The sequence below is a fragment of the Mandrillus leucophaeus genome, unplaced genomic scaffold (genome assembly GCF_000951045.1).
Source record: "Mandrillus leucophaeus isolate KB7577 unplaced genomic scaffold, Mleu.le_1.0 Scaffold268, whole genome shotgun sequence".
In the NCBI taxonomy this organism is placed as follows: Eukaryota; Metazoa; Chordata; class Mammalia; order Primates; family Cercopithecidae; genus Mandrillus; species Mandrillus leucophaeus.
Genome location: NW_012102787.1, coordinates 3,772,637 through 3,797,404, shown reverse-complemented (window position 1 = coordinate 3,797,404; position 24,768 = coordinate 3,772,637). Strand labels below are relative to the sequence as shown.

Genomic DNA, 24,768 nt, shown 5'->3' with positions numbered 1-24,768 from the left:
TATAATGGTTAAGAGCTGGGCTGTGGGCTCAGATGGTTTGGGATCCACCATGATGCTACCCCTTATTAGCTGCATCTACTTAGACAATTTACTTACCTTACTATTCTTTGATTTTCTCACTTGTATTTATCCCTTTTCGTATGTGTAAGTATTTAATGTGGTGCTTAGCATATAGTAAGAATAAATATAATTCTTTCTTTCTTTTTTTTGGGGGGGGGACAGAGTTTTGCTCTGTTGCCCAAGCTGGAGTGCAGTGGCTCGATCTTGGCTCACTGCAACTTCTGCCTCCTGAGGTCAAGCTGTTCTCCTGCCTCAGCCTCCTGAGTAGCTGGGACTATAGGCACGTGCCACCACGCCAAGCTAATTTTTTGTATTTTTAGTAGAAATGGGGTTTCACCGTGTTAGCCAGGATGGTCTCGATCTCCTGACCTCATGATACACCTGCCTTAGCCTCCCAAAGTGCTGGGATTATAGGCGCGAGCCACCATGCCCGGCCAAATATAATTATTTCAAATTCAGTGTTTAGCAACTTATTTTCAGACCATGATTGTTGTATCAAATATATTGTTTTTCTCTCAATGTGGTAACTTTTAAGATTTTCTGCATTCTTCAATGTGATTTTTTTCGTTTAATTTTTCATACTTTATTCCTTGATTCCTTGTATCGATAGATTAAGAAAGTAAACGTTTCCCAAGTGTTGATTTATAATGTTTGTGTCACACAAAAAGTTCAGTTTCACAAAGAGTAACATTCAGTGATCTATTTGAATGTAATTTTAATCCTTTTTTTAAACTAAAGGCTTTACAATAAGCTAAATACACACAAACCTGTATATCCTGAACTGCAAAAGCAGTTTCCATAGCCATATATATTTTAATCAAGTACACATTTCCACAATGAACAAGTACTTACAAATATGTTAATAGAATACTATCTCAAATGCTTATCCTGTCATCAACTTTTAAAACTATTCTTGCTACTGAAAGCATTTATTCTGAGAAGATTTAATCTGATGTGGGAACATGAGTTCTCCTAAAACTTAACAGACAGTATTTTATAAGCCTCAGAAGGTTTTAAATAAAAAATGCCTTCTAACAAGCATTCACATGAAACTTAGTTTCTTGAAAAATAATCACTCTTGTTATATGAAGAAAAGAATATTAAGACAAATTATCTTTTAAGACAGATAAAAATTCTTACAAAGAACCGTATTTTTCTTTATCATCTCCTTAGAAGGATCACAAACCAGTTCACTACCTTTAATAACCTTTCAGTTTAGTTGTCTAAAAACTTAAGGATACATGAAGCATTTCTTAGTTATCATAAAGTCAAAGATGTCTTTTAGATCTTGCATAATAAATAGCTACAGTATAGCTTACAATGGCACAAATATAGCTAACATATAAATACTACTTCATCCTTTAGATAGTCAAAAGTCAGAAAGAAATAAATGGTTTACAAGGTACTTTAACTTATTATGTGTGATCATTGAAACCCAACAAGTATTTCAAGTATGCTTATTATATAAAGACAGGTGATTAAAGGCTCAAAGATCACCCTAAAATTGAAGGCATGAAAATAAAAGCTAAAAACTTTGTGTTTTTCCATCTTTCATTTACATGGCTTGATATCTATCAGGACCTTACTATAGAAAATATACAGTTAATGTATGTACTTCCCCCAGATGATAATGAAGTTTCAGAAAGTACAAAAGGTGTCAAGATCCATAGTTTGCTTCATCAAATGGTTTTCAGTTCATTTCAGGTCTGCATTCATAGTAATCAAACCTTTAACCCTAGCAAACTTCCTTGGGTCCCTTCAAATCAAGAAAACAATATTGTAAACTTGTACTCAACCTTGTCTTCCAATTCACAGTGCCTTGTGAGTCATTTCAATGATGAACTCTATGACAGGGTCTTCAAGAATATCCCCTGACTCAGTACAAGGATTCTGGTCATCCCCTAAACCATATGTCATACATCACAGGTGAGATCTCTCTAGCTTGCCAATCTGCAGTGCCCTGCTGGCTCACTCCTAACAGGTTTTTCTCAATGTGATTTTATTAAATCTTGTTATCAACATAATTATCAGAGGAACCCCTAATTAGTTTTATCATTGAGGAATAGGAAAATAACAGCTATACAAAAATGGATACTTGAGGATCCATTTCTCAAGAATGCAATTATACTTAAATCTAAGAATACCTGTATACATTTAAGAAAAATTATATCCATTGTATTTCAAAAGATTCATCCAACTCACAAATATCTTGGAAGCCCCATACATATGCTGATACTGTTCTAGGTGTTGAGGATCTCACGGAGAACAGACTTCCTGCTGTCATTGAGCCTACTTTCAGAAGATGTGGGGAGCAGGTATGGTCTGAAACACATATGATTTTTATACTAGAATTATAAAAATATTAATGCAAATTATATTGTTTTCACAGTCAGATATAATTACTGGTGCTCAAGAAGTGGAAATGATGACAAAACAGTTAGGAGCCCATCTGGAACAACTAAAAATGACCATAAAATCAAAGACAGCAGTCCCAACATCACAAGTCTTTGTAAGTATTTGTCATAAACTTTGACCTTAAGGTGAATTTCCTTTTGAGCCCTATAATATTGGATCACAAGTCATTATAATTATATTTAATTTCTAAAAATACAATGTTTTATATAAGTTGATCCTGTTCTTTATGGTTACTTTGCCATAATAGTAAATTATAAGTTGGATGAGAGAATTCCCCTACATAAGCAACTGCTACTAAAGGAACTGCAACTGTATAGTATGATAACCGTATCAGTATTGGCTGTGACAACAGAAATAATCATAGTACTGTGGTTGAAAATGTATTCACAGTAGCTGGTCAGAAATTGCCTCCAGTACAGACATGATGTAACTCGTGACCTTTCTGAAAAGACAGATAATAATCACTTTGTTTACCAGGCCTGCACTTAAATACTGGTTTTCTGATTATCTGCACCATTTTATGGACAAACCTGGCAAACCTTATCTGGATAAGGAGGTATAAAATGTATGTGCAGTATTTTATTTATTTATTTATTTATTTATTTATTTATTTATTTTTTTGAGACAGAGTCTCGCTTTGTTGCCCAGGCTGGAGTGCAGTGGCACGATCTTGGCTCACTGCAAGCTCCGCCTCCCGGGTTCATGCCATTCTCCTGCCTCAGCCTCCCAAGTAGCTGGGGTTACAGGTGCCCACCACCATGCCCGGCTAATTTTTGTATTTTTAGTAGAGATGGGGTTTTGCCATGTTGGCCAGGCTGGTTTGAACTCCTGACCTCAGGTGATCTGCCCACCTTGGCCTCCCAAAATGCTGGGATTACAGGCGTGAGCTACTGTGCGTGGCCCTCTTTTTTTTTCTTAAGACATTTTTCCCTTGGTTTTTTGAGATGAAGAGTCCATAAATCTTTCTTAGGTGATCACATGTGTTTGGCTTTTTAAAGTAAACTAACTTTATAATAATCATACTAAAATAAAATGCTTTGAAATAAAATGCAAATTTATTTTCTCATAATTTATGAGTTAAATTTCTATCTAAAGTCTACTGTCTAAGTTCGTACGACTTTTGCTTAGGGAGAATTAACTTCTTTACAAATGACAATTGTATTTATCTTAAAGAGTACAGTGATTTATAATTTTATTACACAGTTGCATTTTGAATTTTTTTTTTCTCTTCCTCAGCCTATCTTCATTGCACTTTCTACTCTGTGGACCAGCTTGCAAGACGAAACTATTGTGGTTGGTGTCCTCAGTAATTTATTCACTCACATTCAGCCGTTCCTGGGTGCTCACGAACTTTACTTTCCTGAGAGAGCAATGCAACGTCATCTTAATGGAGCGACTGTGAAAACTGATGTGTGTAGAATGAAAGAGCACATGGGTAATGAAAATCATCCATTATTTCCTCTTCTTTTTAAAATTACCTCTAGAATAAAGTCACTCTTTTGTTCTAAAAATTTCATATCTTTCTGATGAAGCATTAAACATTTTTCTTGATTATAAAGTACTAATGAGGGCCGGGTGTGGTGGCTCATGCCTGTAATCCCAGCACTTTGGGGGGCTCAGGCGGGTGGATCACCTGAGGCCAGGAGTTCGAAACCAACCTGGCCAACATGGCAAAACTCTGTCTCTATTAAAAATACAAAAATTAGCCGGGCATGGTGGCGGGCGCTTGTAATCCCAGCTACCCGGGAGGCTGAGGCACAAGAATCGCTTAAACCCAGTGGGGCAGAGGTTGCAGTGAGCCAAGATTGTGCCATTGCACTCCAGCCTGGGTGACAGAGTGAGGCTCCATCTCAGGGAGAAAAAAAAAAAAAAGAAAGCACTCATGTTCATGAGAGGAAGTGTGGAAAACAGAAAAAATGTAAACTGAATAACTTACTCTCCAGCAATAACCATTCCTAGTGTTATCGTTCATGTTTTGGTTAACAATCATTTTTTGTGCAGATGTGTTTCTATTGCAGTCCTAGTAATTTTATTATTGATTTGTTGGAGAAAAGAATATTAATCCTTGCTATTTTGTTGCAAATGAAGCTCCATTTCTTTAGAATGTTATTTGTTACATATCTACCTCAGATTCAAGTTGAGAATTTACAAACCAATAAATGTTATCCCTGTAAAATTAATTGAGCTTATTTAGGTCCTTTAGAAGATGCATTGATTCTTACAGAAAAACAATCTTTATCAATAAACTTTTAACCATTTTAGACCCTTCTATCTTAGCTAAAGACAAGTTAACATTTATGAGGAATGCCAAAAAAGAGCCTGGGACTTGAGATGCTGATGTTGCATAAAAAGAGAGTTTTTTCAGAAAATAAAATTAATAATTTATGAATTTTCTTTTCAAATTCTACTTTTTAAAGATGAAAAATAAAAATATAGCAGTGATTTCTTAAACTATTAGAATGCATAAAAACTGAAAACTAAATCAGAAACTAAAAAATATCCTTTCAGTTCAAGTTTTTTATTTCTCATTTCATTTCATTAAAGCAGCATATCTAAGCAAATATTAAATGAAATTGAAAAGTTAAAGTAGCTTCAACAGTGGATATTAAGCTAACCATATTGGCAAGACTTTACCTGCAGCTTCTTAGATTTAGATGTATCATTTTCTACCATACGTCAGAACTTTTTATTCACTACAACACTATTAAATTACTGCTCCAGTGAATTGGTCAAGCCAGTGTTCTAAAAGAATTTCATTTACACCTTCCACATACTGTCATTGTTAGAGGCTTTCAGGCATATCAGGAAAAAAGAGAGAGGATTTATTTTCTATAAATTATGCATTTACTTTTAGTGGTAGCCACAAGATCATTTGTGGTGCCTGCTTTTTGGGTTTAGAACCAGGCATAGAAGTGTACATGGGATTGTGAAAGCTAAGAAACTTCGGGAACAATGTTTTATAAATACGTGGTATTATTTGTGTAAAAATTTATTCAGTTTGCTTATCAAATGTAAATAGGTAAGCTAACCAACAGTAGGAAGAATTTTTAAAAATACAAAGAACAAAAATTACACACCTTGTTATCAAAATCAGTTAACATTTTCTTGACTGTCTTTGCTCAGAACCTTCTCTGTTGTTTCAAGAAGCAATAGTCCTAGTTAATAAGCGTCATATTAAACATATGTTGCCACCTAGCATGTTATTAAGAACAACGCTATATTGAATGAGGTCAATGTATCTCTGTCTGGGTCACATAGCAGCTAGTCTATTCTGCTCAACTCCTTGGGTTATTTACTCTGCAGCAGCAGGAAGCACCACACACTTTCGGAAGTGCCCCTGTCAGCTTTTCTCTCAGCAGCAGAGCATGCTTGTCAGAAATGGCCTTTCCTTTCTGTTCTTCATTCTGGAGCAAAGTCTTACCTCCAAGTTTGCCCCAGAAACTTTACATGCCACTGAGGTCATTTGTACTTCTTTGCTTCAATAGACTTCCTCATAAATCTGGTTTTGTGAATATCAAGTTTTTGCCCATCAGGAAAAGTACAAAGCAATAAAAAGGTAATGTTTAGAATGAGCTCCTGCTGATTTATTTTGGAAATTTAACCTTCTCACTGAATTAAAACTTTTCTTGTTCTCCTTCATTTCAGAAGATAGAGTAAATGTGGCAGATTTCAGAAAACTAGAATGGCTTTTCCCAGAAACAACAGCAAATTTTGATAAACTATTAATTCAATATCGGGGATTTTGTGCTTACACGTTTGCTGCAACAGATGGTCTTCTCCTTCCAGGTATATCATTGGAAATGAGACTGCTCTCCTTTCCCCAATTTTTTGTTTATATGGAGTTCTGTCATTGTCACTTGAATATTCACTTTAAAAACTTTATGAACTCTAATGGTGAACTAACCAAGGATCTACAAAGATGATCCAGACAAAGTCTTCATTTTGGAGGTGCTCTGGTAGACTGACATAAGTAAGAAATTATAAGTGATTAGTAATGGAAAGCATATATGTGTTATGAAATATGGATGCTGTAGTACCATTGAAAGGGGATGACTTATATGGCCAATGAAGAATTCTAGAAATGTTACACGACATTGACTGGATGCAGTGGCTCATGCCTGTAATCCCAGCACTTTGGGAGGCCAAGGCGGGTGGATCACTTGAGGTCAGGGGTTGGAGACCAGCCTGGCCAACATGGTGAAACCCTGTCTTTACTAAAAATGCAAAAATTAGCCAGGCGTGGTGGTACATGCCTGTAGTCCCAGCTACCCGGGAGGCTGAGGCAGGAGAGTCACTTGAACTCGGGAGGCAGAGATTGCAGTGAGCAGAGATCATTTCACTGCATTTCAGCTGGGCAACAAAGTGAGACTTCCTTTCAAAAACAAAACAAAACAAATGTTACACAACATTACTAAAAATACATCATCTTCCAAAGTAATTACTGAAAGAGCAACACTTACTTGACTGACATGTTTGTTTAAAAATATTCTTTGTTACTTTACAGTTATATTTCACTGGTATAGATCAGGATTTCTCTGTTAGACCCCATAAGGAAATGGCTAATATCAAGTAAAATTTCTCTATGATGTATATATTATTAGAGCTTCTCCAAAATAAAGAATAAATCAGAGATAGAGATGAAATAAATTACTATCCAAAAAGTGCTGTGTGAATTGTGAATAAGAAAAAGCCTGCCAGGGCTAGAATGAAAACTGTGACAAGATTGTGTCTTAATTTACTTTACACCATTAACCTTATTTTTCTTCTTTCTCCTTTTTTTTTCTTTATTTCTTTTGTTACATTTCAAAATTGGGTATTTTTTCGTTAAAAATAACTATTGGGATTGTGTGTATACAGGCTAGAGAGAGCACACAATTGGCTCATTTAAAAAATGTTATTACATTTTTGATAATGGGAATAACAAAATATTTACTGTGGGAAATTGAGAGTAATATTCTGAGGCCCAATGAGGGTCACTGGTACTGGGGAGAAAACAATCAAGAGCCTTGCAGAGGTAAAATGCAATGGAATGTAGATAGTTTCCTTTTCTTTCTCCTCCCTCCCTCTCTCCCTCCCTCACCTCCCTCCTCCTCTCCATTCCTTCCTTCCTTCCCTGTTTCACACAAATAAGAAAGGAAAGGAGAAACATGGATGTGGCATGATGGCAGAGGAAGCATGATGTGGTTGGAAAAGCTATGGGCTAGAGTTCAGAAGAGCCTGGTCTGTGTCCTTAGTGAACTAGGTAACATTTATGAGATCTCACACCTTCTGTGAACTTCAGTTTCCCCTCAGGAAAATGAAAAGGATCAACCAGGAGGTCTGTATGGTCCCTTCCAGGGTCTCCCAGCTATAAGTCTAGGAAGAAAGAGGGCAAAGTAGAGAAGTAGAAGAACTTGTGGGGCCATGAGTTTCAGATTCCTCTCTGAATAAGTGAATTCTGACTATTTCTGCTTGCTACATTATTTCTACTTCATTATTTTCTGGGTAGCAGCAACCTGCATTACCTCAGATGAATTCTGTAGAACTTCCCTTCTTCCATTCAGGAGTGGAGACCACATGACTTAAATCCCAGGGTAACACTGGTGCTTAGCAGTCAGGGTCCTTTTCTGATGACTTCATTGCGTACCACACCTTCCCTCGTTTGCTCCATTCCAGTGGCTCTGGCTTTCTTGCTGCTATTGAACAGTCGAAGCCCACTTTCACCTCAGAGCCTTTGCACTCTACTTGGAAAGCTCTGCCTTCCAGGTTGCTACTTGCCTTGCTGCCTCATTTTATTCAGTCTTCCCTAATCACTCAATTTAAAATATCACTTGCACACTTCTTCCTTTTACTATGTGTTTAACCTCCTTTATTACTTTTTTCATGTAGCACTTGTCACTCTGTGGCCTATGATATATTTGTGATTTTTTGAGAGCAGGGAATCTGTTATCTTCTACAGGCTTGGCACCAGGAACATGGTCAATAACTATTTGTTGGATAAATGAAAGAATAAATGAATAAGACAGTTACTCTTTCTAATACAACTTCCACAAACTATGTGGATATTTAATTATCTATAGTCTATGTAGTATCTTTTTACAATGAAAAATATTTGCTAATATGCAAATTTGCATTTTGGAAAAGATGTCCCATGTTTGTAGTTCTTACTGGGTTATTTTAAACATAGACCTTGCAGTAGTTAGTTGAAGTAGCTTTGAAAAATCTGCCAGATGAGTAAGTGGCTTTTCATAAAAGATTTTTAAAATTATTAATCTGAATAGTGGAAAGTATTTTTACATAAAATACAGTTTAAAATCATACTTTAACATAAAAATATAATTAGTATGGATTTCACGTATCATTTAAAAATGTATAAATTAAAATGCTAATTATAACATCTTAGCAAAAAAAGCATAAGTGATATGTTAAAAATGGAGTGGAAGGGGCTGAGCGTGGTGGCTCATGCCTGTAATCTCAGCACTTTGGGAGGCCAAGGCAGGTGGATCACCTGAGGTCAGGAGTTCAAGACCAGCCTGACCAATTTGTTGAAACCCCATCTCTATTAAAAATACAAAAATTAGCCGGGTATGGTGGTGCACACCTGTAATCCCAGCTACTCAAGAAGCTGAGACAGGAGAATTGCTTGAACCCGGGAGGCAGAGGTTGCAGTGAGCTGAGATCATGCCACTCGACTCTGGCCTGGGTGACAGAGCAAGACTTTGTTTCAAAAAAAAAAAAGTGGAAGGGCCAGGAGTGGTGGCTCATGTCAGTAATCCCAGCACTTTGGTAGGCCGAGGGGAGCAGATCGCTTGAGTCTAGGAGTTTGAGACCAGCCTGGGTGACGTGGTGAAACCCCATCTCTCCAAAAACGGGTTAGCTAGGTGGGGTGGCAAATGTCTGTAGTCCCAGCTACCTGGGAGGGTAAGGCAGGAGGATCCCTCGAGCCTGGGATGTTGATGCTGTAGTGAGCTAAGATTGTGCCACTGCACTCCAGCCAGGATGATAAGAGTGGGACACAGTGTAAAAAAAAAAAAAAAAAAAAAAAAAAAGAGTGGAGGAATGGCTCTATGGTATGTTACAAACACAGAGTAACAATATTTCTTTTCTTTTTTCTTTTTTTTTTCTTGAGACAGAGTCTCGCTCTGTCACTCAGGCTGGAGTGCAATGGCAGGATCTCAGCTCACTGCAACCTCCGCCTCTCAGGTTCAAGCTATTCTCCTGCCTCAGCCTCCTGAGTAGCTGGGATTACAGGCGCACACCACCATGCCCATCTAATTTTTGTATTTTTAGTAGAGACGGGGTTTCACCTTGTTGGTCAGGCTGGTCTTGAACTCCTGACCTCAGGTGGTCTGCCTGCTTTGGCCTCCCAAAGTGTTGGAATTACAGGTGTGAGCCACCGTGCCTGGCCAGAATAACAATATTTCATAAGTGATCAAGACATTTCATGTTTAATTCTTTTTTTATTTCCAGGAAATCCAGCAATTGGAATTTTAAAATATAAAGAAAAATATTACACATTCAATAGTAAAGATGCTGCATATTCATTTGCAGAAAATCCTGAACATTATATTGATATAGTTAGAGAAAAGGCCAAAAAAAATACAGAGTTAATTCAGCTATTGGAACTTCATCAACAGTTTGAAACACTGATTCCATATTCTCAGGTAAGCAGGGTCAATATTTTATGAATTTATGACATTTATAAATATAGTTAATTAAAAAGTTGTATTTTGTTGTAGAATGCGTCCCAAGTCCAGGCAGAGAGAGAGAGTCAGCTGAGGGTCTTTACAGGTTGTCTGAAAGGGATTCACATCTGAAGATGAAAACTAATGGAATAAATAAAGAATAATGAAAACAGGATATGGAGTCAAATTGATGAATTAGGAAATGGGGAAATCTGAATGCAAAGGACTTCATTGACTTGTAAATAATTGAAGCTGCAGTATATTTCTGTATCTAACATTGGAGGAGCTCAACACAGATAACATGGATAGTAACTTATACTCAGAGCTGCAAAACAATTTAACAGGTTTAAACTGTAGTAGTCTGAAAGGCCACAAAATGGATCTCGCGGTGGGTTTCTTGTATGTCTGTGTCTATTGATTAATTCATTCATCTTATTTAGTAAGCCACTTATTGTGTGTTGGTAATTATTCTTGGCATAAGGGATTTCATTAAACAAAACAGATAAAAATCTCTACCAGTTTGGAACTCACATTTGAATGCTATATATTCTCACATTCTTCCTCTTTGTCTCTCATTTTCATTGTTCATCTCTTTTTATGTTCTTTTTAGAGACAAGGTCTCACTCTGTCACCCAGGATGGAGAGCAGTGGCACAATCATAGCTCACTGTAGCCTTCAACTCCTGGGTTCAAGGGATCCTCTTGCCTCAGTCTCCCAAGAAGTGGGACTACAGGCAAGTGCCACCATGCCTGGCTAATTTTTTAAAAAAACTTTTTTTTGTAGAGATAGGGTCTTGCCATGTTGCCCAGGCTGGTCTCAAACTTGTGGCTTCAAGTTATCCTCCTGCCTTGGCAACCCAAAGTATTGGGATTATAGGCATGAGCCACCATGCCCAGCCTGTTGTTCATCTCTTAAGTGGTCTTTCTGTCTCTCCTCTCTCTTGTTGAGTTCCTCTCTTTTAAACTCACTAAAATGAAAACATTTTGAAATACATGGTTTAAAATGTCTATTGTTTGCTTTTTTTTTTGACCAAGTCTTGCTCTGTTGCCCAGGCTGGAGTGCAGTGGCGTGATCTTGGCTCACTGCAACTTCCACCTCCCAGATTCAAGCAATTCTCCTGTCTTAACCTTCCGAGTATCTGGGACTACAGGCGGACGGCACCACGCCTGGCTAATTTTTTGTATTTTTAGTAGAGATGGAGTTTCACCATGTTGGCCAGGCTGGTCTCGAACTCCTGATCTCAGGTGATCCACCCACCTTGGCCTCCCAAAGTGCTGGGATTACAGGTGTGAGCCACCACGCCCGGACTCGTTTGCTATTTTTTGTCAACATTTTAACTATGAAGCAGGTGGGCTTTGTGCCACTGACCTGGCCAGCAGAGATCCAAGCAGTAATTCGGGAGAGGACTGTTGGGCTGGTGACAGTGGAGCACAGATGATGGTCTGAACACTTGGGCAGGAAGATCAGAAACAAGCTAAGGACGTTGAGGCGGGGGTAGGGGGGGAAGTATGGCAGTCAGGACCATGGACAGCTCAGTTGGTGCTGTTATTCTGACATCGTGATGTGCTGTGTTCTGACATTGGGTTATTCTGACATTGTGATGACATCGTTGATGTAGCACTCCAGCTCCCCTTTCCAATGAAGCAATTCTGCAGAGCCTTCTAGGTTCCTCCTGTTGTGATGAGAAATTGGTCTTGTCTACAGTGTCTTTCTGTATGTGAGCCAAATAGTAGGTAGGCCTACAATTTTTATTTCCACTAAAAGGTTAGTTACTCTGAAAATGTACCAATTTAACTTCATTATAAGGCTTGTCAGTTACCCATAATCCTGCGAGGACTTGTTAATACCTCAGTTTGTAATATTTGCCAATTTGATGAATTTAAAATGGTACTTATTATTGTTTCTTTTTTTTTTTTTTTTTTCCTGAGATGGACTCTTGCTCTGTTGCCCAGGCTGGAGTGCAGTGGCGCGATATCAGCTCACTGCAAGCTCCGCCTCCCTGGTTCAAGCAATTCTCTGCCTCAGCCTCCTGAGTAGTTGGGATTACAGGCGTCCACCACCACGCCTGGCTAATTTTTGTATTTTTAGCAGAGACGGGGTTTCACCATCTTGGCCCAGCTAGTCTTGAACTCCTGACCTCATGATCCACCCACCTCGGCCTCCCAAAGTGCTGGGATTACAGGCATGAGCCACCGCGCTGGGCCCTTATTACTGTTTTATTGTGCATTTTTCTAATAGTGAAGTTTAGCATTTCTTCTTATTTATCTGTTCAGGTTTCCCCTTCTGTGCATTGCCTATTTATAACTTTTACCAGTTTTTTTTTTTTTTTTTTCCATTTGCTCTTTCTGTTTTTAAGTTGTTGATTGGCAGTTCCTTTCTATTCTAAATATTAATCTTTTCTAAGTTATGGAAGTTGCAAATGTCTTTCCCAGCCTGACACCTCTCTGTTAACTTTGTAAGTCGAATCCTTCATTGAAGACACATCTTTAATTTTAATGTAGTCATATCTAATAATTTTTTCCTTTAAAGATTGTACTTTTTTAAAATCTTATTTTAGAAATTCTTCTCTGTCCTAAGATTATTCTTTTACATTTTATTTTTATTTTATTTTTATTTTTTTGAGACAGAGGCTCACTCTGTAGCCCAGGCTGGAGTGCAGTGGCATGAACATAGCTCACTACAGTGTTGACCTTCTGGGTTCAAGCAATCCTCTTGCCTTGGGCTTTTGTGTAGCTGAGACCACAGGCATGTACCACCATGCCTGGATAATTTTGTTTTTTTTTTTTTTAGTTTTTCTAGAGACGGTGCCTCACTTTGTTGCTCAGGCTGGTCTTGAACTCCTAGGCTCAAGCAATCCTCTTGTCTCAGCCTCCCAAAGTGCTGGGATTACACGCGTGAGCCACCACATCCAGCCCATTTTCTTCTTTTTAAATTGTCAATCTAAATAACAGATACTCTCTAAAAGAAAATGATATTTGTTCAGGACAAGGCACTGCAATGGGAATACACTTACCATAGTAAACTGTGTGTATTCAGAGAGGTAAAGAAAGACAAAGTCTGTTAAGGGAAAAGTTAGGAGGATTACATAATTGTTGAAGATAATTATCCTAGCCAGGCGTGGTGGCTTACGCCTGTAATCCCAGCACTTTGGGAGACTGAGGTGGGTGGATTATAAGGTCAGGAGTTCGAGACCATCCTGGTCAACATGGTGAAACCCTGTCTCTACTAAAAATATGAAAATTAGCTGGGCGTCGTGGCGCGTGCCTGTATTCCCAGCTACTTGGGAGACTGAGGCAGGAGAATTGCTTGAACCAGAGAGTCGGAGGTTGCAGCGAGCCGAGATCGCACCACTCCACTCCAGCCTGGCAACAGAGCGAGACTCTGTCTCACAAAAAAATAATAATAATAATTATCCTTGGCTTGGTTGGACAGGCAGTTGCTGGGCAGATGTCATCATAGAAATATTTTTTCTGTGTAAGGTTGTGGTGACCTTTGTGCAGGATTGTGTTTTTTGGAGAGTCTTTTTGATAATTTTAAAAAGGGGATTTGCCATGGGAGCCCTTCCTTCCTGGCCGTCCCTGGCTCTGTTTGTCAGAGTTTTTAACACAAGTGACACCATTTTGATTCTGACAACTTTCACACAATTTATTTTTTACATTGAGATCTTTAGTCTATTTGGAGATAATAAAGGATTCTAATGTTATTTTTCTTCATGTAGTAAGCCAGTTTTCCTAATACGATTTACTAAATAATGTAAGTGTATTTCCCACAAAATATGATGCACCTCTATTGCATTAACAACTTTCATATGAAATAGGTTTATTTCTAGACTTTCTATTCCATTGCATTGGTCTATTTATCTCTATCCTAATGCCACACTGCTTTAATTACTATTGCTTTGTAACATATTTTATTATTTGATAAGGAAGCTCTCTTCTTTGCCTTTTAGTTTTCAAAATTTTCCATGTAAGTTTCTTAATGAATTTGCTAAGTTTCCCCAAAAAATCTTACTGGAATTTTAACTGGAATTGCATTAAACTAATGAAATAATTTGTGGGGGAATTTATATATTTATTGAACTGAATTGTCCCCTCAATAAAAATACCATTTTCATAGTGTTTTTTTCCTATAGTAGTTTCATTAATTATGCCTTCATAAAACTTGATGGATTTAGTTATATTTTATTCTCTACTTATTTCTAAAATAGTAGTTGAATTTTTGCCATTCATGTATGTATTCCTAAATAATATATATCTGTGAAACGACTTCATTTTGCCCAATTTTCTGTTAGTTGATTTCTCTTTATCTTAGTGATTTGCAGGAAGTGTTTTTTCAAAATTATATTTTGGATATGAATTCTTTGTTAAATATATGTTTTGAAGATATGTTTTCTCAGTTTGTGGCTTATGTTTTCATTCTTTTTGTGGTATCTCTTGATGAACAAGTCTTCCATTTTAATGTGTAATGTGTCATTTTTTCTTCATGTCTTAAGAAGTTCTTATGTATTCTGAGATCACAAAAATATTCTTACCTTTTTTTTAAAAAAAGAAATGTATTTTGTCTATTATGTAGAGCCTTTAGTTCACTTGGATTTTAGTTTTGTTTGTGGTGGGAGGTAAAGAACCAATTTTATTTTTTTCCCATTTGTAGTGAAATTGTCGTAGACCATTTGTTTAATAGTCTCTCCTTTCCTCACTGATCTACAGTGTCTTATCAATAACCACAGGCTTATTTTTGCACTCTCTATTATGTTCAGTTACTCAATTTTTTAAAAATTCCTGTATTGATGTCTTCAATAGCTTTATAAGTCTTGATATCTGGTAGAGTAAATTTTCACATTCTTTCTTCTCTGAAAAGTCTTGTCTGTACTAGACTTTTTACTTTCATAAATTTGAGAAGTACATAATGAAATTCCATTAAAAACCCTTGAAGGAATTATGATTGAAATTGCCTTGTATATGTAGGTTAGTAAGAGAAGAATGGACATTTTTACAACATTGAGTCTCCCTGTCCAAAGCATCAATGTAGTTTTGTAATATTTCCTATCAAAGAATTGCACATTTTTTGGTTAGATTTATTTGTAGGGACTTCATATTTTTTGTTGCTATTTTAAATGCTGTTGATGCTTAGGATTGAATTTTAGTTCATTATTGCTTATATTATGGAAATAGTTTATTTCTGCATATTGATTTTATATTCAGCAACCTTAATAAACTCCCTTACTAATTCTAATAATTGATATTTGACAGTCTATTGATATTTAGAGTCTGTTAGTTATTTTTTTTTTTTAATGTGGGCCATCACAATATTTGCAAATAATAATTCTTTCCCCTAGACTTTGTATTTTTTTAACGCTATATTGCTTTATTACAGGAGGTGAGTGTTGTTGTGGGGAGTGGGGGGCATCCTGGTGAGGAAATAAATCAGAGGACTGCAAATGCAGGGAGCGATAATGTTAAAATCGTAATATGCAAAATGAATAATTGCAATCATTTTCTTAAGACTCAACTCATAGATGGAAAATTTTAATTGCTATTGCAGAAAGCATCTGTATGAAGTAGAAAGTGGTTTTGATAACATAAGTAGAGAATATCTAGAAAATAGAGGTAAATTGGATGTAAAATTCTGGCAGCAATGTAATGTCCCCAGTGGTAAGGCTGAGGCCAGTGCCTAATGAGGATGACAGTTCTGTGGGGAATTTTGGGTGGTACTTGGAGAAATATTACACTATGCATAAACCAAGCTGAACTGCTTTCACAAGTGTTACAAAGTTTCATATAGTAAAAGGTTTGTTTGTTTTTTCTACAAGCACTCCATTTTCACAGCAAGAGTGTACTGAATACTTAAACAAGGAAGAGCGTATACATGGAAGATATAGTATGTAGCTCTTTGATATACTAATGCATAAAATTCAAAATGATTAAACTATAGCACATGTGGGGCTTTTTTTTTTCTTTTTTTTTGAGACAGAGTCTTGCTCTGTCGCCCAGGCTGGAGTGCAGTGGCACGATCTTGGCTCACTGCAAGCTCCGCCTCCCGGGTTCACACCATTCTCCTGCCTCAGCCTCCAGAGAAGCTGGGACTACAGGTGCCTGCCACCACGCCCAGCTAATTTATTTGTATTTTTAGTAGAGACAGGGTTTCACCGTGTTAGCTAGGATGGTCTCGATCTCCTGACTTCGTGATCAACCCGCTTGGGCCTCCCAAAGTGCTGGGATTACAGGCGTGAGCCACCGTGCCCGGCCCATGTGGGGCTTTTTACAATGACAAGGTGGTGGTTACAGAAAGTATGGCCCTAGGGTATCAGTCTCTAGAAAGCAACCACCACCCTTCTATGGGTGTTTTCATTTTGCATTTTTTCTTCATTTTTCTTAATCAGCTCTGCTGTTGGCTGCTTCTTAGCAAAACCGCTAAGAACAAAATTGTAATCATTGAACATAGTACTCTGGCAATCAGGACATTTAAAACCTTCCATATTCTAGGGGCAAAGAAAGTAGTGTGTGACATTTAAAACTACGATTTACAAGCAAGGTAGTACAAATTTTCCTGCATGAAAGACTTCCACAACTTTCCCAGCCAGGTCATCATAAAAGGTCTGACTTAAGGTTGTTTTGAAGCTAACATAAAAAAATTATGTTTCTGGAGTGATGTGAATAGTCTGGTAAATTCCATCCGATTTCATTCCATTGATTGAATACCCACAAGGATTTAACAGTGTGGCAGAACCTAGTATTAGGTCACTATTTCCACTCTCATGAGTGACATCCTTTGTAGTGATGCCATCTTTCATGTAGGACTGATTCATAACTGCTTGGTCAAGCTCACTATCAAAATTTCCAGGGTTTAATCTGTTTGCTTGCCAGATTCTCTGGGAAATCCAGAGTATGTACAAGTACCAACAGTCAGAATTCACACATTCCATACAATATGCTATTCCACTTGGGAAAATTATATTAAGAAACTGTTTCTTCCTGGAAATTCTGGTGTGGGCACACTTGGTGAGAAGGCTTCATGAAATTTCAGGCAAATAAGAGAAGCTTTTCATTGAGCCAAATCCGCTGTAATCCCTAGCAGGCTTCAACAGGGGAACCAGTGCGTTCAGCAAAAGTTGGTCCCATATGTCTTCCAAATAAAACGTCTCTTGGAGATAAACGTGCTACTGTCACTGAGTACATAAGCTTCCTGATTGTCAGTTTTTGTTACACTTATGATGGAACATTGCAGATCCTTCCAAAATATGTCACCCTCAGATCTGGGAGTGGTGAAAAGATTTCCAGATTTTTGGTTTTCATGGGGTTGCTGCCAGGAGAACCTCCAGCAGCTTCTAGGTCCCATTGAAAAACCGTGCAACTTCCGTCATCGTGAGACTAGAGAACAATCAACAACCACAGTAAATCAACTAAATGAAATACTTTTTTATTCTGCTGCTGCTGCTGCAAATTGTTCAGGATGTGTTACATTCCGCTTCCTTTTTTGCTATAATTTTATATTGATATTTTTTAAGGATTAAAAACTCTTCCTGGCTTTTTCTTTCTTTCTTTTTTTGGTAAGTAAAAGTTGGACTTCAGACTGAAAATAGAGGCAGATACAATTCAGTCTCCTGTAGTCTGTTGTTTCACCATTAGAGAGTACAGTGAGCACTAGCTAATGTTGCAGTCTGTACTGTGGAGGACTGTAGATGTCATTATACTCTACTTTTGTCTTATCTTACTACATTGACAAGCAACTCTAGTATAGTATTAAATAGAGGTAGCGAAATTGGGTAGCTTTGTCTTCTTATCCCCCCAAATAATTTTCTGATATTTCATAATTGCAGTGCTCATTGTAGCTTTTTGTGGATTTCGTTTTCTTAAGGATTTCCTCTCTAATCTCATTTGCTGAGAGTTTTTTATATGAATAATTATTGAATTGTATCAAATACTGTTTCTGCATCTTTTGAGATGAGCGATTGGCCTTTATCCTTTAATCTGCTAATGTGGTGAATTATATTATTTCTAAAATTAAGCCAACTTTGCATTCCTGGGATCAATCCAACTTGGTATGGTTTATTTATTTAAAAAATACATTCTTGAATTCAGCTTTTTAATTTTTCTTTGGCAGTTTTACATTTATATTCCTCAGTGCAATTAACCTATGCATTTCCTTTCTTTTACTGTCCTTTGTTTTGATGTGAAAGTTATACATGTCTTATAAATGAGTATTAATGTTTTACATTTTCTTTTCTCTGAAATAATTTATGTATAATTGGAATTATCTGGTAATGTATGCTGATAAAGTTCTCTGGGCTTCTTTGGTTGGAAACATTATAATTATGCTAAATTAAACTATAAGTTTAACTACTTCTGTGATTACAGGAATTTTTTCCAGGTAGTTTATTTCTTTTGTATCAGATTGAATAAGTTGTATTTTTCTAGGAATTTATTCAAATCATCTAAGTTTTTAAACTTATTCTCATGAAGATTTCACAATATCCTTTTATTATTTGCTTAATCTCTAAATTATCTTATGGTCTCTTTTAAACTCCAGATATTGTTTATTTTAGCCTTCTCTTTTTATTTTGATCAATCTTGCCAGAGCACTAGTTTCTCAGTCTTTTTAAAGAATCAGCATTTGACTTTATTGACCCTATTTCATGACTGCTTTCATTTTATATTTTCTTCTCTGATCTTTATTATTTTCCTTTATCTAGTTCATTTATTTTATTCTATTTGTTTTTTAGCTTTTAAAGATAGATGCTTAGCTCATTAGTTTTTAGCCTTTCTTTTTAACTTAATGCAATACATTTCCTTTTTACTATACTATGAGAGTTGTATGTCACTTAAGTTTTTAAAAAATAATTACAACCTTTATTTTAGATTCAGGGGGCACATGTGCATGTTTGTTACATGGGTTTATTATAAGCATGAAGCCGAGGTTTGGGGTATGATTGATCTTGTCACCCAGGTAGTGAGCATAGCTCCCAACAGTTTTTCCGCCCTTGCCCCCCTCTCTCCCTCCCCACTCTAGTAGCCCCCAGTATCTATTGTTGCCATCTTGATGTCCATGAGTGTCCAGTGTTTAGCTCCCACTTTTGAGTGAGAACATATGGTATTTGGTTTTCTGTTCCTGCATTAATTTGCTCAGGATAATGGCCTCCAGCTACATCCATGTTTCTGCAGCATACTTTTAAACATAGTTATTTTCATCATAGTTCGGTTCTGAATATTTTCTAATTCTCTTTAGCATTTCTTCTTTAGACTACAAGCTGTTTATGTTTGTTAGTTTACTCACAAAGAGTTTCCATTTTACATTGCAAAGCTATTATTAATATCTAATTTTTAAAAAGAATCCAAGAGACTTTTAAAATTTGTTTTAAATATTTTTAAGGTTTAAAAAGTGTTTAACGTTTGTAATTCCTAGTAGGAAAACATTATCTTACGCATACCCTAATGGCAAACCACTGTAAAATGCTTCAGCTGCATTTGGGGTAGAGGGGTAGGGATTATCCTCAAAGCACCGCAGCTCTCTTGATGAGAAAGTCAGAGGTAGAGTGGTTTGTATTATTGCAACATCCATTAGATGGTCCAGGTTGCGCTTCCTTCACCAAGGGCTTTTTTTTTTTTTTTTTTTTTTAATCAGACGGGTATTATGCCTGACCTCCAAATTTGGCTGACAATTTACTAATGAGATTTGTAACCTTTCCATTGTACCGGTATTTTGACATACTTGCTGGGTTCTAGGCCACATCCTAGAAGGCCACCATAACTTCTGGACCCGCATGGCTGCAAGAACCTCTGGATCACTAAGAATGTCATTGAGTCCAGGCATTCCTGCCATTCCAGGCATTCCTCCGTGAATATTACCAGGGCTTTCCACAGGAAAGCCAGCTGGGAAAGAGAGCCTACTGAGTTCCTGATCCCTCTGGGCTCTCTCATGCTCTTTTTGAACCTTTTAAACTATTTTTTCTTTGATCTCTCACTCTTTATGATTTTGCTCATACTTTCTCTGATGTTCTGCAATTTTCTAGGCCCTAGGTTGAACTTTCAGCATTGTGCCAGCATCTTCATAATCCAATTTACAGACAAGGGGCAACATCACGGGCCGCTTCTCCCCAGTGGCCCAGAAGTCTGTGTGCGAAAACCACTTGTAAGGCTTGCCACTTGTAAGGCTGGGCTGAATCAGGATTTATTTCTATGGCTCTGTTACAGTATCAGATGGCAGCATTTGGCCTCTGTAATTTGTTGAAGACACTGGCTCTCATTAGCATACAGAATGGTCAAGAGATTCAGCTTGAAGGCATCTGTGAATAAGTCAATGACTTTTTGTGGTTCACCATCATTTAGGGCTTCAATGGCAGCCACTTTCTTATCATTTGCCTGATCCGTCATCTGTTATCTCTGCATTTTCATCTCCCTTTTCTTTTTTATCTTTAAAATTTATTATTACTTTTAAAATTTTAAGTTCCAGGATACATGTGCAGGACATGCAGGTTTATTACAGAGGTAAATGAGTGCTGTGGTGGTTTGCTGCCCCTGTCAACCCATCACCTAGGTATTAAGCCCAGCATGCATTAGCTATTTTTCCTGATGCTCTCCCTCTCCCTGCCCCTCCAACAAGCCCCGCTGTGTGTTGTTCCCCCTCTGTGTCCATGTTTTCTCATTGTTCAGCTCCCACTTATAAGTAAGAACACGCAGTGTTTGGTTTTCTGTTCCTGCGTTAGTTTGTTGAGGATAATGTCTTCCAGCTCCATCCATGTCCCTGCAAAAGTCATGATCTCATTCCTTTTTATAGCTGCATATTATTCCATGGTGTATATGTACCACATTTTCTTTATGCAGTCAACCATTGATGGGCACTTAGGTTGATTCCATGTCTTTGCTATTGTGAATAGTGCTGCAGTGAACATACACATGCATGTGTCTTTATAATAGAATAATTTATATTCCTTTCGGTATATACCGAGTAATGGGAGTGCTGGGTCAAAAGGTATTTCTGGTTCTTAAGTCTTTGAGGAATCACCACACTGTCTTCCACAATGGTTGAACTGATTTACACTCCCACTAACAGTGTAAAAGCATTGCTATTTCTCCGCAGCCTCACCAGCATCTGTTGTTTCTTCACTTTTTAATAATCGCCATTCTGACAGGCATGAGATGGTATCTCATTGTGGTTTTGATTTGCATTTCTCTAATGATCAATGATGTTGAGCTTTTTTTCATATGTTTGTTGGTTGCATGAATGTTTTCTTTTGATAAGTGTCTGTTCATGTCCTTTGCTCACTTTTTAATGGGGTTGTTTGTTTTTTTCTTGCAAATTTAAGTTCCTTATAGATTCTGGATATCAGACCTTTATCAGATGGATAGATTGTAAAACTTTTCTCCCATTCTGTAGCCTGTCTGTTCACTCTGATGATAGTTTCTTTTGCTGTGCAGAAGCTCTTTAGTTTAGTTAGATCCCATTCATCAGTTTTTGCTTCTGTTGCTGTTGCTTTTGACATTTTTGTCATTTAATCTTTGCCCATGTCTATGTCCTGAATGGTATTGCCTAGATTTTCCTTTAGGGTTTTTATAGTTTTATAGTTTTGGGTTTTACATTTAAGTTTTTAATTCATCTTGAGTTAATTTTTGTATAAGGCGTAAGGAAGGGGTCTAGTTTCAATTTTCTGCATATGGCTAGCCAGTTCTTCCAGCACCATTTATTAAATAGGGCATCCTTTCCCCATTGGTTGTCAAAGATCACATGGTTGTAGATGTGCAGTTTTATTACTGAGTTCTCTATTCTGTTCCATCAGTCTATGTGTCTGTTTTTGTACCAGTACCATGCTGTTTTGGTTGCTGCAGGTTGCAGTATAGTTTGAAGTTGGGTAGCATGATGCCTCCAGCTCTGTTCTTTTTGCTTAGGATTGTCTTGACTATGTGGGCTCTTTTTTGGCTCCATATGAATTCTAAAGTAGTTTTTTCTAATATGTGAAGTATGTCAATGGTAGTTTAATGGGAATACCATTGAATGTATAAGTTACTTTGAGCAATATGGCCATTTTCATAATATTGATTCTTCCTATTCATGAGAATGGAATGTTTTTCCATTCGTTTGTGTCTTCTCTGATTTCCTTGAGCAGTGGTTTATAGTTCTCCTTGAAGAGGTCCTTCACTTCCCTTGCTAGCTGTATTTCTAGGTATTTTATTCTCTTTGTGGCAATTGTGAATGGAAGTTCATACCATGATTTGGCTTTCTGCTTGTCTGTTGTTGGTGTATAGGAATGCTTGTGATTTTTGCAAATTGATTTTGTATCCTGAGACTTTGCTGAAGTTGCTTATCACCTTAAGACGCTTTTGGACTAAGACAGTCGGGTTTTCTAGATAGAGGATCATGTCGTCTGGAAACAGACAGTTTTACTTCCTCTCTTCCTATCTGAATATCCTTTATTTTTTTCTCTTGCCTGACAGAACTTCCAATACTATGTTGAATAGGAGTGGTGAGAGAGGGCATTCTTGTCTTGTGCCGGTTTTCAAGGGGAATGCTCCCAGCTTTTGCCCATTCAGTATATTGGCTGTGGGTTTGTCATAAATGACACTTATTATTTTGAGGGATGTTCTATCAATACCTAGTTTATTGAGAGTTTTTAACATGAAGAGATGTTGAATTCTACGGAATGCCTTTTCTGTGTCTGTTGAGATAATCATGTGGTTTTTGTCTTTTGTTCTGTTTATGTGATGAATTACATTTATTGATTTACATATATTGAACCAGCCTTGAATCCCGGGGATGAAGCCAACCTGATCATGGTGGATAAGCTTTTTGATGAGCTGCTGGATTCTTGCATCAGGATTGCATTGAGGATTTTTACATCAATGTTCATCAGGGATATTGGCCTGTAGTTTTTGTTGTTGTTGTTGTTGTATCTCTGCCAGGTTTTGGTATCAGGATGATACTAGCCTCAAAAAATGAGTTAGGGAGGAGTCCTTCCTTTTCCGTTGTTCGGAAGAATATCAAAAGAAATGGTACCAGTTTCTCCTTGTACCTCTGGTAGAATTCAGCTGGAAATCTGTCTGGTCCTGGGCTTTTTTTGGTTGGTAGGCTATTTATTACTGCCTCTATTTCAGAACTCGTTATTAGTCTATTCAGGGATCCAACTTCTTCCTGGTTCAGTCTTGGGAGGATGTATGTGTCTAGGAATTTATCCATTTCTTCTAGATTTTCTTTTTTATTATTATTATAGTTTAAGTTCTGGGATACATGTGCAGAACGTGCAGGTTTGTTAAATAGGTATACACATGCCATGGTGGTTTGTTGCACCTATCAACCTGTTATCTAAATTAGGTGTTTCTCCTAATGCTATCCCTCCCCTAGTCCCCCAACCCCCGACAGGCCCCAGCATGTGATGTTCCCCTCCCTGTGTCCATATGTTCTCATTGTTCAATGCCCACTTATGAGTGAGAACATGTGATGTTTGGTTTTGTGTGATCATAGCCCACTGCAGTCTCAAACTTCTGTTTCAAGCAATCCTCCTGCCTTGGCCTCCCAATTAGCTGGGACTATAGCCACATGCCACTGGACCTGGTTTTAGAATCTCTTTTTAACTTGAGTTTTCATGTGCCCTTAATTTTTAAAATTTTCTATTGATACATAATAAATATACATATTTGTGGGGTACATGTAATATTTTGATACATGTATATAATGTATAATGATCAAATCAGGGTAACTGGTATATCCATCACCTCAAATGTTTACTACTTCTTTGTGTTGGGAACATTCAGAATCCTCTCCTCTAGCTATTTTGAAATACAAAATACATTTTTGTTAACTATAGTTGCCCTACTGTGCCCTAGAATACTAGAACTTATTCCTCCTTTCTAACTGTAATTTTGTCCCTATCCACTGCCCTTCCCAGCCTCTAGTAACCACTATTCTCCTCCCTACTTATATGGGCATGATCTATGGGATCAACCCTTTTAGCTCCTACATGAGTGAAACATGGTATTTGTCTTTCTGTGTCTTGCTTATTTCATTTAACATAATGTCCTCCAGTTCAATCCATGTTGCTGTAAATGACAGGATTTCATTCTTTTTTATGGTTGAATGATATTCTATTGTGTAAATATACCACATTTTCTTTATCTGTTCTCCTGTTGGTGGACACTTAGGTTGTTTCCATATCTTGACTATTGTGAGTAGTGCTGTGATAAACATAGGAGTGCAGATATCTCTTTGAGATACTAATTTCCTTTCCTTTGGATATATGCCCAGCAGCGGGATTACTGGATCATATGGTATTTCTATTTTTAGTTTTTTTGAGGAGCCTTCATACTGTTTTCCATAATGACTTGCATTCCCATCAAACTTGCATTCCCATCAAAAGTGTATGAGTTCCCTTTCTCGGGCCGGGCGCGGTGACTCACGCCTGTAATCCCAGCACTTTGGGAGGCCGAGGTGGGTGGATTACGAGGTCAGGAGATTGAGACCATCCTGGCTAACATGGTGAAACCCCGTCTCTGCTAAAAAATACAAAAAATTAGCCAGGCATGCTGGCAGGCGCCTGTAGTCCCAGCTACTTGGGAAGCTGAGGTAGGAGAATGGCATGAACCCAGGAGGCGGAGCTTGCAGTGAGCGGAGATTGTGCCACTGCACTCCAGCCTGGGAGACAGTG

The 24,768-nt window shown here is 37.5% G+C and overlaps 1 protein-coding gene and 2 pseudogenes across 1 annotated transcript in view; 1 reads left to right on the top strand and 2 right to left on the bottom strand.

Annotated features, from left to right (window-relative positions):
- LOC105542779 (UPF0704 protein C6orf165 homolog) overlaps nucleotides 1-24,768 on the top strand; it is a 47,463-nt gene that overhangs the window by 5,557 nt on the left and 17,138 nt on the right. Inside the window, exons 2-5 of the mRNA XM_011984456.1 lie at nucleotides 2,450-2,569; nucleotides 3,712-3,910; nucleotides 6,121-6,261; nucleotides 9,925-10,118. Of these exons, the coding sequence (XP_011839846.1) occupies nucleotides 2,450-2,569; nucleotides 3,712-3,910; nucleotides 6,121-6,261; nucleotides 9,925-10,118 (654 nt within the window). The remainder of the gene's footprint in view (nucleotides 1-2,449; nucleotides 2,570-3,711; nucleotides 3,911-6,120; nucleotides 6,262-9,924; nucleotides 10,119-24,768) is intronic.
- On the bottom strand, nucleotides 16,450-17,499 carry LOC105542783 (annotated as a pseudogene).
- The window catches only part of LOC105542782, a 17,611-nt pseudogene continuing 12,607 nt past the window's right edge, over nucleotides 19,765-24,768 (bottom strand).